This window comes from Corticium candelabrum, chromosome 1 (assembly GCF_963422355.1).
Source record: "Corticium candelabrum chromosome 1, ooCorCand1.1, whole genome shotgun sequence".
In the NCBI taxonomy this organism is placed as follows: domain Eukaryota; kingdom Metazoa; phylum Porifera; class Homoscleromorpha; order Homosclerophorida; family Plakinidae; genus Corticium; species Corticium candelabrum.
The window spans coordinates 14,880,356-14,902,816 of NC_085085.1; the positions used below are offsets into that span (position 1 = coordinate 14,880,356).

Sequence of the window (22,461 nt, forward strand, 5' to 3'; positions counted from 1 at the left end):
GAAGAGCGGAGAGGGCGAGACTCCCGCATGACCGTCATGCATTTCTAGTGACTCGTGAGTCACTTACTTAGTCCTGTGTTGCACTATACGGTACAAATAAAATCATACACTTGCTGTTTCAACTAAGTTTAGTACAAACTTAAATTGTTTGTGCCACTAATAGCTTAGAAATTTTGCTGTCCGTAAATATGCCTAGAGTCATTCTCACATGTGCGTGGTCATCCCAACAACCGAATGCAACTTTAATAAACAGACGAAAAAACTATAAAGTAACCAGACTTGCCATTTCAGACTTCAATTAGAAGAATCTCAAGTATCTAAGCGTGAAGATACCGTATCTAGGCGAAGATTAGCACAAATCACAAATTATTTGATGACTAGTGATAGCCGTTAATTAATGTTGATGAGTCTGCACTCTAGTACCTAAATCAGCTACAATCTGTCTTAGCTTGCTAGTGTTTGTGTAAAAAAGCACCCATAGTTCACGTTCGGCAGCCAGAAGTGGACTACTGGACACCATCTAATAAACATCAAACCATTACAAAAAAATCACAACACCAAAAATATTAAAATATCAAACGCACCTTCTTCTTTTCATTCCAGCTGTGAACAATTTCTTTAATAGACTTCTCCAAAGAACCAACTATTTCATTTAATTTTTCCAACTGCTCAGTAATTGTCTAGAATACATAATTAAAATGAACTCCTACACTTTGAGAATGATTTTTAGTCATAATTGGACGAGGTATCACGCATATCAAATGCCACACAGTAGCTAAACCATACGCTTACATCTACTGTATCCAGAGAGATAGAAGAGAGGGTTGGCACCCAGTACACAAGGGTACTATAATTAATTAACACATGGCAACAACTCACTAAAACAAAACACTTATGATGGTAAGGTTGCTAATATATACTAATTAATTAATCAGTAATGTCTGTTGCATAGCACCCTTTTGTAATGTAATAACATGCAAGTGACGACCACCCATATCCAAGTCATATATTGAGTACACCTCATTCCCGGTGTAAACACAAATATTGGAAACCTCTCAGTAGTGCACTTATTATGACATTAAGATGCTTACTATTGTCTTTGAGTTGGAGAATGCCAAATCAAGGCATTGCTGCAGACTCTGTTCTCTAAAAGAAAAAGCCTTGTTACAAACACAAGAATCCCATTAACACTTGTGTGTCTTACAGTTGACTAACATAAACTTGTCTCGTTAACTCTGTAGCCAGGGTTCTTGATTTTATTGCATCAAACTGCTGTTGCAGTGCAGTAACATTATCTAGCATTTGTTTGTATGTAGAAAAAAGTTGTTGCTGTTGATGTTTTTCACCATGTTTACACTCTAGTTCTATTCAATACAAAATTGCTCAGTTCATTACAATTAACACACCAAGTTGGATTATAATGACAAAACCTAGCATTGCAAATAGACGATTCATAGAAGCATCTCTGCTGTCTAATGTTGCACGTGTTTGATCTGGAGCCTTCAAGTTTAGATGTGACATAGCCAACTACAAAACAATACAGCACTATTGTAAAAAAGAGATTGTAACAGCAGGCATGACTTCAACAAAACAAATTCTAACAACACTACTCATTACGCTGTTTATAATTTGCTTACACTGTGTCAGCACATAAGAAGAAAATGTGCATGAAAAGTCATTGTGTTTTCACTCTGACTAATGCCATTTCTTTCTTGCAATGCCTACTGTTGCTGTTCTTGCCACCAAGACACAGTGAATTGTTTAAAGTAACAACTGTGAGTGTCTCTACTCAAGTAATAGACACTTTGGTAATTCTATTTGAAAAGAAAATGTCTGATCTAAAAGAATTTAATATCAATCTGTCTCTAGTGTAGCGTACTTAGAAACAAAGAGTGTACGTAAAACCACCTACTCAGTCTGACTGTTTGTTTTCTATACTGACCACAAGACCCTCAAGTATTACAAGGCATCCATTACCGTATGTATAACAGTTCTCTCACTTCAGTTGCTTCTTTTGTTTGTACGGCTGCTGATAAGTGAGCTTCTGTTGCAGCCAGCAGTCGATGAGAGTCTCTGAGCTCCCTCCCTTCCCTTTCCAAAGCCATAGAAAGAAACTCATGCCTACCTCTTTGCTGAAGTAAGTAGAAGATCACCTACAAGCCAAAGTGACTGTCAGATGTCAGTATAATGAAACATACTATAATAGTTCTGTACCTTGTCTTGTTTAGACATGAAATAATCTTGCCGAGCTTGTTTCAGCTCATAATCTCCCCTTAGTACACACGTTTGCTGTAACGTGGCCAGTTCATCAAGTAAGGGAGTCATTTCTGTGTCAGTCACTTGAGAAGTTTCTTCTTTCAATTCAGCTAGTTTTTGCTGAGACTCTTCAAGTTCTGTCCTGAAATTTAGTGACACAACTGATACGCATAACACTATATATGCGCATATTAAATCACAGTTCAGTAATATATAATTTGCCTCTAAGTGAAACAACTTGTTACAGAGTTTAAACAAACAAGCCACGTTAAAAATAGATAAAACAAGTTTAGTTGATTAACACAAATTTGTGATCTACTCATTGCCCGTCTTTAAATCTTAGATTTTGCTTTCTAGTGCAGAATTACTAAGTAGTCCACACCAAACATAGTGCACAAACTCCACTGCAGTATTAGACACTGTTTTCCCCACAATCTTCATCCATATGTATTGTCACTATGGATCTATACATATTACAGCAGCGTCAGCTTTTTGGCTCACAAATATCTGGACCAACCATTCCTCCATGTGGCCATTTGAAAATGCCACGTTGACCAACAGACACAAGCATCACAGCCCTCTACATACTCACATAATAAACAATAACATAAACTAAACTGCCATCCCTTGACAATAGAATACAAAATATTTTATTGTTAAATTAGCACATCATAGCTAGTTACAAAAAAACAAGTTAAGAATGTTGCATACCGAAGTGTCTGAACATCTTTTATCATTTCAATGTCCAAAGATTCAATCTGATGATTAAATGATCGGCAAGCTGCATTTACTTTAGCCCGTGCTGTCAGTGCATCAATTCGTTGACCTTGACTCAATGCATAACTAAACATGCGCGTAAAGTAGCCAGTCAAACCTATCTCAGTCAGCTTAATTCAATAACTTACACAGATTGCAGACGAGCCAATTCTCGAGAATATCCAGCTTTCACTGTCTCTGACTCACCTACACAGAGAAGAGGCAGTTTGGCATGTTAAACAATACACAACATGAGAGGAGACAACCATTTCCTCGAGAACACTAAAACAAAACGATGCATATATACTGAATGAGACAAGGGAAATGCAAAAACATCTGCTGAACTACATGCTGCCTGCATCCTCACGTCGGTATGTACATCAAACCACAGCAGACAAACGTCATTGTGCATGTCCACAACATTTTAATTTTGATTTTGATTGTGGCCAAGATCAAAACTGGACCAGCAAATCCAAGCTTCAAGAAATATTATTGGTCTGGCCTTAGTGAGCGACCCACCATTCAAATCACACCCTCTCATAGTATAAACACCATGTGGTAAGTAGATTTGTCTCACCCTTGACTAGCAGACTGTCTGGGTCACCCACATTCAGTAGTTCATATCTTGAACCTTCCTTTCGACCTGCTAGTTGAGCAACACCCTAGACACATTACTCAATAATCCTTCATGTCAAGCAGTTGTATAATGCCTATATGTTACATCAAAGAATTGTTTCTTTGTGTATGATGTCAGTCGTTCCATGTACTCGTTTTCTGATGCTTCATGATGAGTAAAGTCCTGATGTGCTAGAAAGTGAGATGTCTGCTCCTTGTCATCTATCACAAAACCATTACAGTATTATAATACACTACAGCCATACAAACTTTGCAACAACAAAAAACATTACAGTGTAAGTAATACAGGCAAGCAATAGTAATGTATCCAAATATCCTCCCTGAACAACGTTAAGCAATTCGAAGTGTCTAGAAAGTTGTTTGAGATAGAAATAGAAGCCTTGGGGCAAGTATCAGAGCATGAATGCGAATGAAAATTATACATTCTCATCAACTGGCTAATATGATAGGTAAGTCAATAGATAAAGATCTAATCATTACAAATATTTTATGTACATTGATTTCTCAGACAAGTAGGCAACAAATTCTGGTGTGTGCGACATGCAAATTTTTAGACTCAAAGTCACTAATGTTAATGTCAGTAGCCATACATTTCATGTAAACAACCATAATGTCAGCCAGTGTTGTAACCTTGTGAAAGGCTCCAAAGTTGCTGTTTGCAATGTATAATTATATGCCATTGGCTATTGCCCAAGTTTGAAAAATACCCGAAACAAGAACTTCCATGTTGTCAGACCCAAAGCAGTATTTCTTTACCTTAACTGCAACAACTGATTTATTTCTTAATAAAGATGAAAAGTTTAAACCCATCTAAACAATTACCAAGGACCGTCGACTATCAATCCAATGGAGAAGTAATTGCTAGATTACAAGTTTACAACATGATGAAACACAACACACCAGTTCTAACTCACCTGGAATTGTAGTGTGAAGAGCCACTAGAGAATGGGCAGACTTCTCTAGATCATTAATTGCTTCATTGATCTGACAAAAGAAACATCATAATCAACATCAAATCAGCTGTGATTCACTGCTACCAAAGAATTGTCTTCCCAACTCTTGTGCAAAACTTTGTCCATTCCTTGTCCTGCATTTTCTATTGCTGGTGCTAGCTCACTATTTCTCTTACGAATTCTTGACAGATGGCGACTAAACAATATTCAACAAAAATTTAATCGAAGAACAGAACAAAATACAGAACACTATAAGATCAACTATACCACATAGAGAGCCACACAGCTAGACTAACAGTTTGCTCTACTCTCATGCATCTTCAACTTCATGTATAGAAAATTCACTATTAAATGTCAACATTTCAATGTCTTGTTTATAATTTTAATGTTTCTATATCACAATGAAGAAACAGTGTGCATGCTCAAAGTGATGAAATCCTTTCATTTTTTGAGAGCATAAAACTAAGATCAAAATAGTGGTTATAACAAGAGAAAAATCCTTGAAAACTACTGATCACTCTTAGCTTCATAATTTGCTGCAAAGCTGATGGCATAAAAGCCTGAATGACACATCACCACAAATTGGATCTCATCACGTATTTCAAGACCATCAATTACAGTAGCTCAACCTGCAAAATAGTCTATTGCAACAGCATGTTGTCATGGGATGTTTTCGCGTTACAAGTTATTCATGTTCAAAATACCGACCTATCAATCTGATTGCCACAAAGACAGATGGATAGACGAGGAGATCATACCTCAACTGATCCCGTTGAGCTTCCAACAAATGAACTTGTTTCTTGCCCAGCTCAATAGACGAAGATAAATGTTCTACTTCTTGTCTACATCCAATAGACTCCTTTATAAAAACACTAACTCAACACATTCGCGCCTAATCCGTACTGCTCTTCGCCAGGAAATAAAGCAAGTGCGACAGCGTGTCTCGCATCAGCCAATCCTCTCCGCAGACTGTCAATATGCAACACGTGACCTTCCTTTTCCAAGCTCTCCAATCTACAATAAGAACGTAAAGATTTAAGCATAAAAAATTATAGACTAACCTAACAAATAAACTTGGCAAGTTCTTCTGCAGTCAGCACACAATCCGACGTTAAAACGTCCGCCACCTCTGACATAACCGTTGATGTTTCATCATCCTGGAATAGATGTTCTAGTCCCGTCTGGTCTAGCATGCCATCGTATCCGATGGCTCGCAATCGCTGTGCAAACGTTTCACTTGCGTTCATCTCCCGCGATTAATTTGCGGTGAGCAAACTACGCATGCTCGTAGACTTACTTACCTGTTACTACGGGATACGGAAGAGTGTTTATGGAAGACAAAGGGAGGAAGGTTTCTGATGCGATTGAAGGATCAGAAGTAGCATCAGATGTTGGCGCTAGTCCAGGACATAGCTGTACAAGATTGAGAGCATCGGAGAGTGCCCTCTTGGGGTCTTCCGTGGGAACTGATGCTTCACAGGCATCCGAACTGACTGATAGCGAAGATCTAGCCCTATCTTTACCTACTAGCTCAGCAACACTTCTTCCAGTTGAAATTATAATAGAAGACAAAGTTACTCAACTTCATGCAGATGCCTCGAAACTAGCAAATGATCCTGAACGAGCGATTCTTCTTCTCAACAAGGCAGTCTCTCTAAGGCCTTCTGTTGCTCAATATTATGTTGCCAGAGCTGAGATGTTTATTCAACTGTGTGATTTTCGCTCTTCCATTCTCAATCTGAAAAGAGCCCAAACTCTGGATCGACGCAATCTCGATATTCACGGCAGACTGGCATTTGTCTATTATTTTTATGGTCAGATTCTTTTCGACCAGCATCTCTACACGGATGCTCTTACTTTATTTCAAACTGCAGCAAGGATGAAACCAGAGAGCATTAGCTATAACGTTCGATCTATCACATGTTTGGCGGCACTCGGTCGTCATGGCAGCTGTCTTGATTTGGTGAACAAAAGATTAAGATTGAATGAAGAAAACCCAGATCTTTATGTCATGAGAGCAAAACTTCAGCAGATGTTTGGAAATATCACACAAGCGTATTTTGACATCTCTTGTGCTTTGAAAATAGATTCCCATCATTGTGAAGCAAAATCTATGCTAACGGTTTTTGTGGAGAAAGCAGAAGAGTTAAGAGATTCGGCTGTTCAAGAAAGCCTATTAGGCAACATGAAGGAATCCATTCAGAAGATCACTTCTGCCATTGAAACGAATCCCTCGAAGGCTAGTTATCATACCTTGCGAGGTGCTATTCATAGACGACAGGGAAACTTTGAAGCAGCAATTGACGACTTCCTAGTGGCGTTAGACAAGTGTGGTGAAGTTGAAGGAATGAAGGTTGATCTACTCACCAGCAGGGAAGCATCCAGACAATTGGTGCTAACCTATAATGATTTTGCAGTCGAATGTTTTACCAAGCAGTACTACAATGAAGCTGTTGTGTTACTGAATAAGGCAATTAAAGCAGAAAAGGAAGAAAAGGGTTTGTTTATCAATCGAGGTGACTGTTTCTACTGTATGCGTGAGTTGCACTTCAGTTTGTCTGATTATTTACAAGCATTAGAATTGGATCCTAATGATGTGGATGTCCGTTCCCGAATGTCAGTCATTCACTGTGAACTAGGAGTCGATGAATTTGAGAACAAACACTTTGAAAAGGCAGCAGAACATTTCAGTACTTCTATAGACAACAATCCACAAATCTCAAGATATTATGTTTGTCGAGCTCATGCACGTTATCTTATGAATGAGATGGTAGAAGCCCAGGAAGACATTGTACTGGCATTGCTACTAGAACCAGGAAATGAAGAAGCTGGTCTTCTCTTTCAGAGACTGTTTCCTGGACAAACATTAGATAGAGTAGTAAGAAAAGGACTGACAAATATTGAAAGATACAAGCAGATTCTGACTAAGACTCAGCAACCAGGAAGACTGAACACACATTCGGTTCCTGCACTCAGTGATGATGGAAAAGTAACTGCAGCAGTCCAAGACCTTGTGACATCTCTGAGTTTCAAATTGGACAGCCACAGCAGTCATAGCCTTCTTTCTATCACTGATGGATCCCAATCACAAGTTGTAGCTTCCATGACAACAGTGAGCAAACCTAACGTTGATGATGGAAATGGAAATGACATGCAACAAAAGTTGGCGATAGTCCCTCTTCCAGTAAATGTTATGCCTGATCTCAGGGCATGCATGAAGGAATCTGAGTTTCATGCTGAAATCTACTACTCAAAGAAGAGAATGGACAAAATGGTCCAACACCTCCTTTATAAGAGGGAGAAGTTGGATTATTCTGGACCAAAAATAACAAGCAGACTACCAATTTCATAGACCATTCAACAGACTAATGCAGTTTATATGGTTCTCTGTTAAGTAATAGTAAATAAACGTACTTTACAATATATACAGTTGTGAGGTGAATATATATATATCAATTCGAATCAAGAGTGCTAGGTCTGAGTCTCTCGCTAAGAATGGTCATGATGACTGACAACAGCTCTTCGCTGTCTTGGGTCTGCATGATCTCTTTGACTATGTTAGTCTGGAGTTCAATACTGTTCACCTGCATCCATATTCGAACACACTGCTGCTGTAGGAAATTTGCTGAGTATAAGCAGGCAAAATGAAACACTTCAACTAAATTGTGGTTAGTGATGTACTTTGATACTACAATCTGGCACTCTTCATTGAGATCAGTGAGAAGAAATTGACTGGACAGAGCAATGACACTCAGACCTAGGCTGTAAAGACAGTCACCATTATCAACTCCATCCACTAGCTGCAAACCAACAGATAGATAACTTTCAATGACTGTCTTACACGTCCATGAACAGCCATGAAGTGAGTGTGATACAGCAAGGAGAGCTGGATAGTCAACCCCAGGCATATCAATGCTCTTTGCACCTGACTCCCGGAACGATCCCGAAAACATAGCATGAAAGTAGTCTGAACTTGTGATCAATGCATCCTGACAGCAGACAACCGTCTTTCCACAGTCTAACCTCAACGTGATCAGTTGCCGACATTCATCATCCTTCACATTAATTGCATCTTCATATGAACACTTCACTTCTGCCATTTCTTTATCCTCAATTGATGCATCACTTCCTAGTCTCATTCTCTTGGCAAGTGGTGACTTCATGTCTTCATCAAAGCCTCTAACCACTTCCAAGTTCCTAGCCATCAGCAGAAGACCTTGCACAACAAACTCCAACTCCTTGGCACTAAGCAAAGCCTCTCTCAGAAGGTCAATTAAATGTTCAAGTCCTCTGTATTGCACAAATAGTTTCTGCTGCACTTTTCTGTCTTCAACAATATATGGCAATGACAAAGCATAGTCTTTTATTTCTTTCTTAGTACCACGGATCAGCTTATGAGTAATAAGTCCCTGGCCATAGTCAGACTCAGCTGAGTTTCTAAGAATGCACAACAATCGATATCCTCCACACGCTCGACCATCATTTGTACACCTTTTTGTATACACATCACCAGAACAAAGCTGCTGATACACAAATGGAGCGGTCTGAAGCATAATAAGATGTTCCAAGCAACCACTGTTGTTTGCCAAGCGAACCAAAATTTGCATTGCCTTTGGATGAGGATGGCACGAATATCGAAAGTATTCAACTAGAACTTTCACAACATCATATGTAAGAAACGCTGGAATACATTCCTTAATGAGGCTCACGATTGACAACAAACTTAGGAGTTGATGCTCCGAAGGATTCGGAGCACATGTTCCACTATCACTTGATACTTCCTCTTGAGCTTGGAAATGAAGAAACCCTTGTGGAGATGTTGGCTCTGATGTAGTTGGTGAGAGGGCTTCGGTTGAAGAAGGAGAAGGAATGTCAGATGTTGGGCTGAGTCCCATTGTTGGTGAGACATCAACTTGTCTGAGCAGCTCGTGATCAGTCACAAGAGGTGATGATGCACCAACACCGGTATCATGTTTCCTAACAGGAACAGGACTGACTGCATGTCGTATCAGCTTGGCAGTATCTTCACAAGTGTTTGATACACTATCACAAATGTGCTCAAGTCTTTGCTCAGCTGCAACACACTTGCTTTCAATTCCATCAGAACTTTTATCACCACTGGTAGGTATCTGTATGATTGAACTCAGTCTCTGAATCAGCACTGTAACCAGTCCCATACCAACCATTTGCTTCAATCCACACTTATCATAGTAATAACACATTAGCGCAGACAGCATCTTGTCATGCAGCTGATGAAATTCTGAGTTACCAAGTATTTCAATCATTTTGGCCACACCTCCATATTCAATCAGTCTGTTTCGACAGACTACATTCCAACAGCAATAGCAAAGTATATGGGCAGCATATGATTTGATTTCTTCATCTTGATTCGTCTGTAAATGATGCAGAAATAGGCCTATACCCTCTACAGTTGCAATGCTGGAACAACAATCAGAACACTTTGACTTCGAGCACAATAACAAAGTATGCAAAGCAATACGTTGAATGCCCGCATCTTTATGATATGTTAAATTGAGTAGTACATCAAATCCATTGTCAGTGTCCTTTAGCTGTTGTGAGAAAACATCAAACCAACTGAGCTGCTTGAAAATCTTGAGACCACTGGCAATGACAACTGGATTAGTAGATTTCAAGGCAGACAAAATAATCTGGACGCCATTCCTCTTGAAAAACATTGCATGACATGATGAGTCTACAAGGAAAAGATGTAGAGCACGAAGGCCGCACAGTTGAGGATCTGTATCATTTGTCTGGCTCAACATCGTCAATAAACTCGTCACAATGTTGAGACTAAGGTAGAACTGCAAGTTTTCTTGATCCTTTGCTAAGTTGGCAATAGCTCGAGCAGCCCGTGAGTAAACATGTGAGTGTCTGGACATTAACAGTTTCACTAAACAAGTCCAAACAATAATCATATATTTCATACCAAGCAAAATCCACAAATTGATTCTTAAAGATAATCTGCAAATCATCATTAACTAATGTACTATAAATGGCCAAGTTCAATGACACCACCACACTTAGCAATCCTTCGATGTTTGAAAACAAAGTTTGTTGATACGCATGATGCAGAATACTTGCATGTATTCAAAATTCAAGATAATCTATCAGTTTGTATTATCTAACACATACTACATATTATACTAAATAAAATGCAACATATTATTGTAAAGACAATCTTCTGCAGGGTTACATAACACAAACATTAGCAGCAACACGATTACAGTCATATAGTAACAGTGGTTAGTCACTGGTTTAGAGTATTTGACTACACTGCCTAAACTAAAGATTCTAACAGCAGCATAATTACAAACGTGCGCCATCTTACAAACTCGTGTAAAACATGACATGTAGACAAGACACATGTAGACAAGACGTCATAGTTCAACATATGAAATGAACATCATGCACCAGTGTTCACAAGACTTTATTTATTTAAAGATATATTTGTTGACTTAATATGAGTACTACTGTAACACGCCAAAATTGTGTTGGCTCAGTGACTTAACATACTCACATGCTGAGTGAGAAGACATTGCTGCAAAAAGAAGAATAAGTTAAGATCAGTCAAAACACCTACAGCATCATCAAATATGCATGATTCAGTGATCTCGTTAGTCAGAAGTCACCTATGTGTTATTTGAAACATTTTCTGACAGCAACCATAACATCACAAGTATAAATTTCAGTCTTGCTAAGACTGCATTTCAAGGTTGCATCAACCTTTCTGCCCTAAACCAGTCAGTCTACACCCACTCAAGCCACAACCAGCCAGCCACACAATCAGGCCATACTCCAAATGACAATGAAAGGCTGCGAGCACACTGAAAGAAATCAATACAGTTCAAGCTTGCAAGAACTAAAATCAACTGCCTATACTAATTACATCCTAATTGAGGTGTTGAATTGAGGTGCTTGACTTGAGGAAACTCTAGCAGCAACATACAAAAGTTTAAACTATCAATTTCTACACAATGCTCACGTCTAGTGCGTCTGTACGCAATTCTATTTGAAAAAGCAAGCTCCAGGATTAATCGGCTTGAACTCTCAGATCTACAAATTTTATGAACTAAATCATATTTCTTCCAAATGGATACATCATTACAAAATGCATAGAAAGCTCCAAATAAAGCACAAAATAAGGCTTGTCCTAACAAACACACACAACGCAATACCATTGCATTACAATATTGCGACTGCACTTACTGCATAACATGCATACACCCACGCACGCACGCACGCACGCACGCACTCCGCACCCACACAAACTCACCCGGGACATCTAGACACTTCAAATCTCGAATTTCTTTCTGGAAACCCTCCTCTCTACAACAGTCTGCAAACACACTAATAGCGTGCTGCGCTATCTTCTTATCCGTCGACTGCACGAGCTCCACAAGCGGCTGCGTGCCTCCCGCCTCTCTAAAATCACGCACAAACGTAATTGTCCTGCTCTTACTCTCCTTCAATTCTTGAAGCGCTAATTTCTTCGCCTCATCGCTGCTACTCGTCTGCAACTGTCGAATTATCAGATCCAGCTTGGCATTCCAGGTGCGCACGCGCCGACTCTTAGCTCCCACAATGACGTCACAGTCGTTTGATTAGAAGTAGAGTCACGGCTGACCTGTGCGGAAGTTAGGAGCAATGGAACCGACGAGCGCAAACGAGACCGTTCCGATGCAGTCGAGTGCAGACGTTCAGCACAACGGCGCGTCGCCCGTCAAGCTAGAGCGCACGAGGTGAGCTGATTTTCGATGTCGATTTCATTGAACCGAATCGACGTCGTAGCACAGCGCTGCAGCGGCCGCTCGTCGCGTGGCGGTTTGCACTCGACGCACATCTCGCTTTGCATACCTACAATGCACGCTCGAGCCTCGATGGTCGGAAATTGGTATCATATCTTGGTAAAGGAACAGGAACCCTCACCCTCCTCGTCTCTCTGGGAGGTACTACAGCCCCATCTCATTGAGCAATACAAACGTCACGTTGTCTACATGTTGCACAGTCCGTTTGCATGCTGTAAAGACGTCTCACGCACGAGAATCGCTCGAGAGTGACTCGTGCGCGTCGTTTCTATGCTTCACTGTCATACATCACCGCTGCGTAGCAACCAATTTTTTCTCTCCGCGTTTGTAGTTCGACGTCGACGTCGCCGACCGACGCCGTTCGTATTGACTTGCCGTCGCTCGTCGCTATGAAGAGTTTAATCGAGAATAAGATCTCGGAGGAGACGGAACGAGCGCAGCACGAGGAGGTCGAGCGCGTCGCAGCGGTCGTCTCGATTCGCGACGGCAACGAGAGCGGGGATGAGGCGACTGACGACGCAAGTCCTCCCATTTCGCCCGAATCGACAAGCACGACCGGGTCAGCATCTGATGATTCAGTGTTGTTCAACGAGCGACCGGCGGTAAGCGATTGTAGGCGTGGTTTCGTGCTGTGTGCAAAAGCTTGTTCTTGTGTGTCTCCATCAGCCTCTAGATCAGACTGCGAGGAATTTTCCCAAGAGGTCTAGGTATAGTCATCGAGCTGCTCAGTCGGGATTGTCTGCATTTGTCAGGACAAGGTGTGTGTGTTTGTGTGTGCTTGCTTGTTTGTTTGTTTGTTTGTTTGTTTGTTTGTGTGTGAGGCTCAGAGAGAGAGAGAGAGAGAGAGTATGTGTGTGTGTGTGTGTGTGTGTGTGTGTGTGTGTGTGTGTGTGTGTGTGTGTGTGTGTGTGTGTGTGTGTGTGTGTGTGTGTGTGTGTGTGTGTGTGTGTGTGTGGTCATTCTGTGCAAGGTGTCGTCTCACTCGTGCTATCATCTTTACTTGTTGTGTATCAGGACGGGCGGTACGAATCCTGTACGTGCATTGGAGCTTCTTCGCGTTGTGTTGCAGCCATCATTTGAGAAGCAAATTGTGCATGTTTGTCAGAGCTACATTGAGGCAAGGCACAAAATTATAATTGAAAGAATGATGGTTTACTTTACAAGCAATCCAACTTGAAATTAAAAGAAATGTTACACTTATTGAAAGTTTGCTGTTTGTTTTAGTTGCTAAAAATGGCAGCTGGAAATCTTCAAGAGAATTGGGGAGAACCAGTAGCCGACATTCATGTCATTAGTGCTGTTAGAAAGAGTTTGGAAGAGGTACATGTGACACACTTGTCTGCTGGAATGATTTCTAACGGTTTTATTGTATCATAGGCCGGATCTGCATTGGATCCTGGTCAGCCACTTCAGGAGTGTGAACAGAATGACCAGTCGGTCACTACTCACAGAAAGATGCACACTCGAAAGGTAACAACTCAGATAACCCGTCTCATCTGCTCTATCATCACACACAGCTGTGTTGTTTTGTTTAGAGAAAACCGGTACACAAAGAATCAAACGGAAAGTACGTAAACATGCATGCACGACAGCGTGGAGTTGCTGATATTTGTCATGGTAGCTGCTTTTGTTGTATACTATAGGCCGCATTCGGCAAAACATGGAAGATTGGGTGCCGTTTTGTTTAAAGATATTGAAGCATCAGGGATGACGGTATGTGTCTTGAGTACAAGTTGCACTGTAGACCTCAGTTATGTTTCATCTGCTTAAACACATACATTGCATCTCTACAAAAGTATGTGTTGAGTCAAGTGTAAGCTAATGACCATGTTATTGGTTGTCCCTGATGGCTTGCCACACTCTTAGTCTGACAGCTACTGAAATTTGCAGAGCTGCTACACACTTGAAGACTTAATTCTATGTATTTTTGTAAGCGAAGGGTCTCCTTACGAGGGGCCAACTCTTCTTCCTAGAAAGCTGACGGTATTTACTTGGATGCAGTTCATCGACGGAAATGCTCCAAAATACATTCTGTCCAGGTTTATATATCCAGGACACCAACCATTACGAAACGATGCCACGAAGAATGGGCAACTCAGCTAGTTATGACATGACATGCATTTGCCATAATTTCTGTTTCTGGTTTGTGATGTGTGCACACATGTTACTGTCTATAGGGTTATATGCTGGTTGAGTGGTCTGTTTTTTTCTCATTACACTGGTGCATTCATTTGTGGTTGCTGTTTTGTTTTCAGTGGAATCCAGACGAATTGTGTGAAAGCACAAAGTTTATCATGGGAGTGAAAGCCAACAAGTGAGTACTAGAAAATACATTGAAATTAATTGATAAGGTTACACCAATTGACATTGTAGAGCATTTGGTTTTGGAGCGACTAGAGGTCGTATTTATTATCGTCATCCAGAAATTTACAAAGTCAGCTCCTGGATTTGTTATTATAAACAAATTTTAATGTTTGTTTGAATTTGTGCAGTATGCAGGTGATCAGGATGATAAAGTGTGGCTGTATGACAATGGACACATGCCAGTGACTGGCGGCAAGGTCTGATAGTAAAATAGCCTAGAGACAGACAGATGGATGAAATAGATTTATTTCACAGTCATCACCAACTAATTGATTGTACTGTACTAAGGGCTGGGCTTAGAGTGCCATGTTCCTGTAAAGTGTACATAAAATGGGCTGCCATTTCTGTTAGAAAGTTTGTGGGGGAAATTTGCTTAGAATTTGTGTTTGTTGCGATTTTATGTTTCCACAAATGATTTTCCTTGTGTAATAAGGGAAGTGTACAGATGTATTCTAGTTTGTGAGCTTTTATCTTATTAATCTGTATTGTCACTACTGTTGTCATCTGCTAAGACCTTGCAGAACAAATTGGTTAAATTAACATTCCTATCCAGGAGCATGAAGGTCAAGGAGCACTGGTATGCATGCTAATAGTAGAAAGTTTACTCACTATGAATGTAGTGAAGGGTAGTTTCTATTTGAGGTGGGATTGGCTGTGATTCCAAACAAAGGCAGACAATTCAATTCAAAGTCTTTGCTGAGATTCTCAAGTACAATAGGTCAAAGCTATGCAGCATATTGCTGTTGAGCCATCAGTTTGTTTCCCTGTTTGTCACATGAAATAAGTAATCAAGGTCTTGAGGTTAGATAATTAGTTTGTGTTTGTAGCATGATGCCAGGGAGTGGCACAAACCACAAGAAAGAAAGCACCTTTTCTTTTTGATAAACTGCAGTAAGGAAAGCATATATTGTCAGTAGTTACTATGCAACCTTGACCCTACCTCTAGAATGTAGCTACAGCACAGATGACCATGTAGGATGAGTTGATATTTCTGTTACCTTCAAATAATTTCTTTGTGGGTACATACATACAAACTCAAATTTGAGGATGAGGTGCAACGTTACCAAAACTGGTGTCCAACCTGATTAAAACACAGTTTGTCTGTGTTGTCAGTCAGAGAAACTTGGAAAGTTGTATTGCTCTCGTTTTGTTACAGGCATACCTGATGATCGAGAAAGATGTTTTCAAGCTGGCAGGAAGTTTCCCAGAGTATATGTAAGTCAGATTGGCAGCCATACGCTAAGTGGACATGTCAAGTTAGTATTGTTGTCATAGGAACAACCCAAATGTAGTGATGGATGACTTGGTAGGGTTTACACTGCCGCCACAAATCGTCACAAAGATCAAACAGGACATGAAGCAACAGAGAGGTAATAAGTTTGCATTAGGGATAACAATGTTTCTTATTGACTTTTACAACAGATGCATTCTTATAAGACATGAATGTCGGCTATGGAAAAGAAGTTGTCTGTATATGGAGAGAGGCTCTAGTTTATTTTCAGTTACTGCATTTATGTGTAGATGATATATTTATTGTGTTGTGTGTACCACATTGGACACACACAAGACACAAGGAACAGTTAACTGCTATTTTGGTGGTCATGAATCATTCTATTAAGTGCTATAGTGAATCTTATTCTAGATGAGAGAATCAGATTAATAATGGCATCGTTTAGTTGTACGCTATATCATGACTCTCAGCATTCATGTATGAATATAGTCTGTCGTAGAACGTATGATCTAACTGTCACTCAGTGTACAAAGATCAGGCTTTGTTTATATTTTGAATAGAACAAATTTTGAGTAGATATATTTTAGCACTGCAGACTGTCTGCTACTTAATGCTCACTAATTATTCAAAATTAGTAGTTTGTATTGTTACTGTTACACACCATTTTCATGACTTAAGATTTAATAAATTGTCTGTTATTGATGACTGCCTTGTACTCCCAGGTGTTTTCATTTTCGTAGAAGGTGACATGGCTGGAGTAGCTCTGCGAGAACCTAAAATTCTAGCTGGAGTTCTGCTGCCACCAGATCTCACTACTGGTGAGTAGCTTGCATGTAAAGCTCTGTCTGAATGCCCAACAGCTGAGCTCTTACTCACTAAACGCCGAGCAGCAGGAGATAAAGTACCGAGCCTTTCACTTGATGCAAGGCATGAATATTTAGGAGTCCTAATTGCTGACGCAGCAGCTGCAGCTTCCATCACTTTCCTCTTCTTCGCTCGGTGCTTCTTATGCACTTCCTCTGACAATCTAATACCTAACTCCTCCCTTGGTGGAGCAGCAGGAACTTTGAAGACTGGACCAGGAGTTGTATCGATAGGAGCATCCCCACCATCCAAACGAAATGGTGTACCTTCAATCTCTCCCCATGTCATCATTGGTGAGGCATCAACTCTAGGAGCAGGAGATGGTGTTGCCATGAAACTGTAACCTCGCACTTGAGGCGCGCCCTGACTTTCTGTCTTTCCATCGATTCCAAACCTTTCTATAGTTTCTCTGCTTTCAGCAGCTGATGCAATAGCCGAGTCGTCTTGTAACTTTGCCAGTTCTTCTGATGATAATCTCGTGTTGGCATGAACGACTTCAACTTGCCGTTTTTTCTTTTCTATGCTTTCTTCAACTGTATCAGCCACTCCTTCAGGAATATACATCAAAGCATTCTTGTTTGTGTATTTCCAAGTATTGCATTCAAACACACGAGACTCTGCTTCGCCTTTGTTTGCTGCCACCTCACCCTGTGTAATTGCCAATGCTTTATCATTACTCTGACTCATTTCACCTTCCTTTTCATACAACCAGCCGTGCTTTTCTATATGCTTCTTAGTTGTTTCCTCCATCAAATCACTAAAAGAGGCATTATCCTCGCTTGTGTTAAGGTTTAAAAACTGATCAAGAGATAATTTTTTCCCTGTTTTCTTACTCACTGTTGGATCATGTGTATGTACAGAATCATTCCTACCACCAGCTGTAGTTGGTCTGTTCAATGGAGTGTCATTTCCTTCCCAGCCACGTCTGTGATCAGACGGATTGGGTTGAGTTCCTGGTGTTTCTGAAAACGCTCCTGGAGTTTGAGGCCCTATCGCGTGAGAACCACATGACACAACTCTTAATTAATTAAAATCAAACTTTTCTTTATTCTTACCTGGAGTTCTACGTGTAGACGCGTAACGCTCTGATATTTCTCGCATTTTGTCCACGTCATGATGTTCCACAGCGTCCAGATATTCGCTTTGTGCTTGCAGTTTTCGAAGATCAGGGAAAAAATCGCGTTGTATGATTGTACTTAATGCCTAAGTTACCAATCACACGATACAGTCAGTGAACAACCTCACGCAGCCGCGAATAAAAGGCAAAGAAACAAGAAAAAATCATTACCTCAACATACTCGTCTTCTTCTAAAACTTTCTTAGGAGGTCCCTTCTTGGCGACTGTCTTGTTCAGAACGGCTACAGTCTTATCTGGAGCTTCTACCACAGCCATCAAGTTTACTGTTGGCCTGATGCGCAAGCGTACAAATAAATCACGTGACTTGAAGCGGTAGGGTCTGGCTACGCGAGACTAAGTTATAGCCTTGAATTTTTATTTCACCATGCTATCCGTTACTGCTGCTCTAATGTCTGTTTTCAGGAGGCATGTCGCTTCGTCCGGGACTTCAGCTCAGAGAGATGACATCGACATCTCTCCCGATGCCGTGGCTACTGCGTCAGCTCGTAGAATGAGTCAGTTGCATGTTGTATCCACAGACTGGCAACACACCGGAAGCTGGCTTCGATCTGGAGTCATTACGTATCACGATTCCAGTGCCAGACAGCGAACGTACGAAACAGTAGAACGCACTACACGCAATGGCGATTTGGACGGTGTTGATGTGCTCGCATTCCTCAACTCCAAGCGTTTGACTGGACGACACGTAGTTCTTGTTCTGTCATATCGACCACCCGTGGATCGTGTCTGTGTTGAATTTCCGGCCGGATTGGCTGAAGAGAATGAAACAGCAGAGGAGACTGCTCTTCGAGAGTTGAGAGAAGAGACTGGGTTTGTGGCTACAGTCAGCGATGAGACATCACCTGAATTGTTGCTTGATCCTTGGAAAAGCAGCGAGAATACAAAACTAGTGATTGTAAATGTGGATGGTGATGATGAACAAAACTATGAAAATATGGTCAACTTGGGTCAGAATCAGAAACTCGATGAGGCCGAGTTTTTGGATGTTTTTATTGTTCCTGTAAAGGGGTTGCTGGATCGGCTGTGTCGATATGTTGATGAGATGGGGTTTGGTATTGATGGAAAGGTATACACTTTTGCTCTGGCCTTGGAACTAAGTCAGAAATGGGATCGAGATTTAACAGAAAACTGAATTAAATTACCAATGTACTCAAACCGATTTCTAATATTTGATATGAGATGTCGATGTTCCATTTTCTGTAACTGCTCGAGTTCAGACTACATTATTATCTAAATAGTGAATGCACGGGGAAGGAGAGAATGCTGATGCCTGTTCAATCATACTGGCCATAACTTTATTGGGTTCAAAGTTCAGTATGTTTCAACATACGGGCGCATTACTGTATCTTTCTACTATGCATGCGCAACGAGAAATCACCATAACTCAAGAACGAAGCTTATCTGGCAAATCCAAATACAAGGAACATCACTTCCTACCTAGCGGTAGTTCTTTTTGTTAGCCTTGCAAGCCAGGCTCTTCCGCGCAGTCGCTAAACGCACATGAATCCCACAAGGAGGAGGAGGAGCTTTTGCCGAAATTGCTCCTGCGCGATTCTCGAGCTGGAGCAGTTCCGGCAATGCTCCTCCTCCTCGTGTGATTCACGTACGTGCCTCAGCGACTGCGCGGAAGAGCCTGGCTTGCGAGGCTACAGTAACCTTGCGTATCCCGTGTAATCCCCGTATAATTTCAAATTCGATAGACTTGCATGGAATCTCTAACTAAAACACAAGATCGAGATGCAAAGAGGTGAGTCAGCTTAAAGAATGTCCGTCAAAACGTTTTCTGAACGTAGCTAATACGGCTGCTCAGATCAAAGACGGAATCTGAAACAGAGCTGCCACAAGATAACGAGGAAATTCGTACGCTGAAAGAACAATGTGCGTAAACAGTTATCTCTTTGGATAAATGTAATACGGTCTACTTCACAGACGAAAGTCTTATTTCCAAAAAGAAGTCGTTACAGAGAGAATTGGAGAACGTAATGCCTCAGAGACTAGCGAGTTCACTGATGCAAGAAGTCACAGGCGGTAAATGATTAAATCGCGTCTAGACTGACGTATCACTGTATTTAATTAATTAATTAATTAATACATGTGTCCGTGTATGTTTTCAAAGGGAAACTCCCGGATTACACGACCTCTGCTTTACAACGAGAAGTTAATATCAATGCATGCTCAAATATTTATACAAACTAATAGTATTATTTATAGGTTCTAGTCAGAGCAGTGAAGACAGCAGAGAAACGAAAAGTTTCAAATTTTTCATGGCATGTGTAATGAAGTTATAACGTCTGTTACTCAACAGCACGAAGACATTCTTTGGGCATATCGTTTGGCTGGCCTGTCAGCTAAAGTTGAAGGAACAACTGCAATGTTGACCATCGAGACATCACGCAGTGGACAATATTTCGAGCCATTCTACCTGGAATTAAAGTTTGCAGATAAAATTCATGTATTATTATTACCAACAGAAATATCAATCGTTTTTCGGATAGTAAACATGTTAATGTATTTCAGATTGGGCACCACACTGTACCATATTTTATTCCATTGAAGTCAATCGCCAGCTCTCATTTAAATTCAAATGCAAAAGTACTTGCCGTGTTGACAAGATGATCTGCCCTGGATAATTGCATATCTTGTTTTCTCAGCTGTTTGTGTCCACTGTGCATAGGCATTTGAATGCTTACGTGTCCAGACGACAGCAGGCTTACGACACTCAACAACAACACAAAGACTGGATCTCTGGCCGCGTGGATGCAAGCTACGCCGTTGATTACGTTCACTTTACATTAAAGGTACACAGAAATCGTGATATCAATAACTGATGGTGACACAATCAGTGGTGTCTTGATATACTACTGTAATGGGTGTTTTATATAGCCAATTGGTGCTCTCGAAGAGCCTCTAGAGGTGCGACTTCTGTATACGGATCTAAAGTCAAGTCTTCCAGAAGTTGTTAAAATTACACCAAAAGGTCGGATACACAACTTAAAATGCCTTATATGGTAACATCGCCAAATCGCCTGACATAACAATATATGAGACACACTGATGTGTATGCTCTGAATTAGTCAATACATACTCGGGTGGTGACTAGACTGTACACAATCAAGTACAGTGGTTTGGTGTTCTAGATGCTCAGACGGTACATGCGGGAGTAAAACGATGGTGTCGGCAACAGAAAGTTACGTTCAAGGAACAGCAGCTTCCAGAAGCTGTGACAATACTGATATTATCTTTGACGGGTACAAACTAAATAACTGTCCTTCAAAATATACATGTATATAGCTGTGTAGAACGTATTACATATAGAGAAACAATATCTAAAAGAACTCATTAGTATTACCTCATCTCTTCGTGTATCCGATTACTGTGTATGAAACTATTGTTTGATCATGATCATCTGAGTTGTCCCGGTGTGCTTTCAATTGGTATTGCCGCATGGCGTGTCGTCTCCAGAATTGAGAGCCAAGAAAACTTAGCCTCTTGTGAGTACGACTGACATGTCCATCGGTGTTTGGGTGTCTTCAAAATAAACGCATTGTGAATATCTGCGGGGAGAGCAACATCAGCTTGACTAGTAAGAGAGTGACATAGGTGCTTACATTTAGAGTCTGGACAATCGAAAACCTGAAGGTTGGTCAAGGCCACTGAGGCAAGGTAGCTAAAACAACAGAATGGACTAAAAGAAGGTACCGTAGTAGATATTAACTAAATATTTAATAGCTATCAATGTTTTCTGTTTTTCCTTCCTTGTCTCTACCTTCCCGTCCATTAATTCACCTGCATGTCTGTCTGTCTGCTTTGTGAGCCACTAAACCACCAACCCTTTCTTTGTTTGTCTTTTTGCTTCCCTGCCTTAGTTGACTAGTTTGTCTAAAAGTATTGTCAATCATTGCCTTTAAATAATCAATATTTTGATGTAATTAATTGCAATCTGTCTGCCCATGATCTACTGGCACACCAATTGTTGTGGTATCATACTGATGGTTTCTTGCAAATGCTCTCTCCAAAGGAAAGTGTTTAGTCGTCAAAGATGTTACAACGAGTGCATCACTGAAAAGAAATAACCCCATGTCCTGAACGGGCTGGTATCCACTAAAGACAAATATTTGTCCAAGTGCAAGACTTAGTTTCATCCAATCACTACTGTTTCCAACCCAAATCCATGCTGTCTTGATTTTTGTCCTTTGGGAGTTTTTAGTTGTACAACCTCAGTCTTACCAATAAAGCGACGATTTCCTTCAACCAATTTCTATTATAAAGAAAGCAATGAGTAATACTCTAAACACATTGAAGGAAGACTATACCTACAGGACAGTCAGCTATTATGCTTTGTAGCTGTTGCATCTGCCGATCGTGACGAAAATGTTCTCGTGTCTAACATCCCAAATTATTACATTATGACGTTTTGTAAAAATAGTCTGTAGACAT

The 22,461-nt window shown here is 40.6% G+C and overlaps 8 protein-coding genes across 12 annotated transcripts in view; 4 read left to right on the plus strand and 4 right to left on the minus strand.

The window, feature by feature from the left end:
• Window positions 1-196: 196 nt before the first annotated feature.
• LOC134190470 (HAUS augmin-like complex subunit 3) lies at window positions 197-5,861 on the minus strand. Of its 3 annotated transcripts, XM_062658917.1 has the most exons (16): window positions 5,676-5,861; window positions 5,505-5,615; window positions 5,360-5,443; window positions 4,686-4,797; window positions 4,563-4,632; window positions 3,734-3,849; window positions 3,590-3,674; window positions 3,162-3,219; window positions 2,968-3,099; window positions 2,215-2,398; window positions 2,001-2,153; window positions 1,431-1,527; window positions 1,205-1,364; window positions 1,092-1,146; window positions 585-680; window positions 197-520 (listed from the first exon to the last, which is right to left on the minus strand). In XM_062658917.1, exons 1-16 carry the CDS (start codon window positions 5,846-5,848, stop codon window positions 395-397), a joined length of 1,812 nt encoding a protein of 603 aa, XP_062514901.1. In that variant the 5' UTR covers window positions 5,849-5,861; the 3' UTR covers window positions 197-394. The 3 variants fall into 3 exon arrangements, with proteins under 3 accessions (XP_062514901.1, XP_062514906.1, XP_062514915.1); XM_062658922.1 differs by lacking the exons at window positions 5,505-5,615; window positions 5,676-5,861 and adding an exon at window positions 4,869-5,242 and having other exon boundaries at window positions 198-520; window positions 5,310-5,434; XM_062658931.1 differs by lacking the exons at window positions 5,505-5,615; window positions 5,676-5,861 and adding an exon at window positions 4,869-5,230 and having other exon boundaries at window positions 198-520; window positions 5,310-5,404.
• A 63-nt stretch (window positions 5,862-5,924) lies between these two features.
• On the plus strand, window positions 5,925-8,061 carry LOC134190460 (tetratricopeptide repeat protein 16-like). Its single transcript, XM_062658906.1, has one exon. It carries the CDS (start codon window positions 5,932-5,934, stop codon window positions 7,951-7,953), a length of 2,022 nt encoding a protein of 673 aa, XP_062514890.1. The 5' UTR covers window positions 5,925-5,931; the 3' UTR covers window positions 7,954-8,061.
• Window positions 7,953-12,169, minus strand: LOC134190449 (armadillo repeat-containing protein 5-like). Its single transcript, XM_062658896.1, has 2 exons — window positions 11,896-12,169; window positions 7,953-10,512 (listed from the first exon to the last, which is right to left on the minus strand). Exon 2 carries the CDS (start codon window positions 10,499-10,501, stop codon window positions 8,054-8,056), a length of 2,448 nt encoding a protein of 815 aa, XP_062514880.1. The 5' UTR covers window positions 10,502-10,512; window positions 11,896-12,169; the 3' UTR covers window positions 7,953-8,053.
• Window positions 12,170-12,192: 23 nt separating this feature from the next.
• On the plus strand, window positions 12,193-16,477 carry LOC134190497 (deoxynucleotidyltransferase terminal-interacting protein 1-like). The gene is made up of 14 exons (XM_062658955.1): window positions 12,193-12,361; window positions 12,759-13,029; window positions 13,094-13,185; window positions 13,442-13,544; window positions 13,652-13,747; window positions 13,805-13,897; window positions 13,963-13,994; window positions 14,071-14,140; window positions 14,683-14,741; window positions 14,801-14,861; window positions 14,920-14,988; window positions 15,948-16,006; window positions 16,067-16,161; window positions 16,214-16,477. Exons 1-14 carry the CDS (start codon window positions 12,267-12,269, stop codon window positions 16,225-16,227), a joined length of 1,209 nt encoding a protein of 402 aa, XP_062514939.1. The 5' UTR covers window positions 12,193-12,266; the 3' UTR covers window positions 16,228-16,477.
• Window positions 16,478-16,556: 79 nt separating this feature from the next.
• Window positions 16,557-18,295, minus strand: LOC134190487 (splicing factor ESS-2 homolog). The gene is made up of 3 exons (XM_062658943.1): window positions 18,175-18,295; window positions 17,942-18,089; window positions 16,557-17,875 (listed from the first exon to the last, which is right to left on the minus strand). The coding sequence occupies exons 1-3, from the start codon at window positions 18,277-18,279 to the stop codon at window positions 16,689-16,691; spliced, it is 1,440 nt and encodes a 479-aa protein (XP_062514927.1). The 5' UTR covers window positions 18,280-18,295; the 3' UTR covers window positions 16,557-16,688.
• An 86-nt stretch (window positions 18,296-18,381) lies between these two features.
• LOC134187849 (ADP-sugar pyrophosphatase-like) lies at window positions 18,382-19,439 on the plus strand. Its single transcript, XM_062656020.1, has one exon. It carries the CDS (start codon window positions 18,389-18,391, stop codon window positions 19,154-19,156), a length of 768 nt encoding a protein of 255 aa, XP_062512004.1. The 5' UTR covers window positions 18,382-18,388; the 3' UTR covers window positions 19,157-19,439.
• A 210-nt stretch (window positions 19,440-19,649) lies between these two features.
• Window positions 19,650-21,299, plus strand: LOC134190743 (centromere protein O-like). The gene is made up of 10 exons (XM_062659247.1): window positions 19,650-19,771; window positions 19,835-19,902; window positions 19,954-20,052; window positions 20,141-20,181; window positions 20,236-20,274; window positions 20,330-20,476; window positions 20,542-20,616; window positions 20,676-20,822; window positions 20,908-21,001; window positions 21,162-21,299. Exons 1-10 carry the CDS (start codon window positions 19,731-19,733, stop codon window positions 21,281-21,283), a joined length of 873 nt encoding a protein of 290 aa, XP_062515231.1. The 5' UTR covers window positions 19,650-19,730; the 3' UTR covers window positions 21,284-21,299.
• The window catches only part of LOC134190727 (epithelial cell-transforming sequence 2 oncogene-like), an 8,635-nt gene continuing 6,545 nt past the window's right edge, over window positions 20,372-22,461 (minus strand). For 2 of the 3 annotated variants that reach the window (XM_062659225.1, XM_062659235.1), the window contains 5 exons: window positions 22,342-22,407; window positions 22,188-22,282; window positions 22,012-22,125; window positions 21,633-21,691; window positions 21,218-21,578 (listed from right to left, as the gene is read on the minus strand). In XM_062659225.1, coding sequence (XP_062515209.1) covers window positions 21,427-21,578; window positions 21,633-21,691; window positions 22,012-22,125; window positions 22,188-22,282; window positions 22,342-22,407 — 486 coding nt within the window. In that variant the 3' untranslated portion in view covers window positions 21,218-21,426. Of the gene's footprint in view, window positions 20,447-21,217; window positions 21,579-21,632; window positions 21,692-22,011; window positions 22,126-22,187; window positions 22,283-22,341; window positions 22,408-22,461 lie in introns of those variants that run through there. The other variant, XR_009971680.1, reaches the window with a different exon arrangement.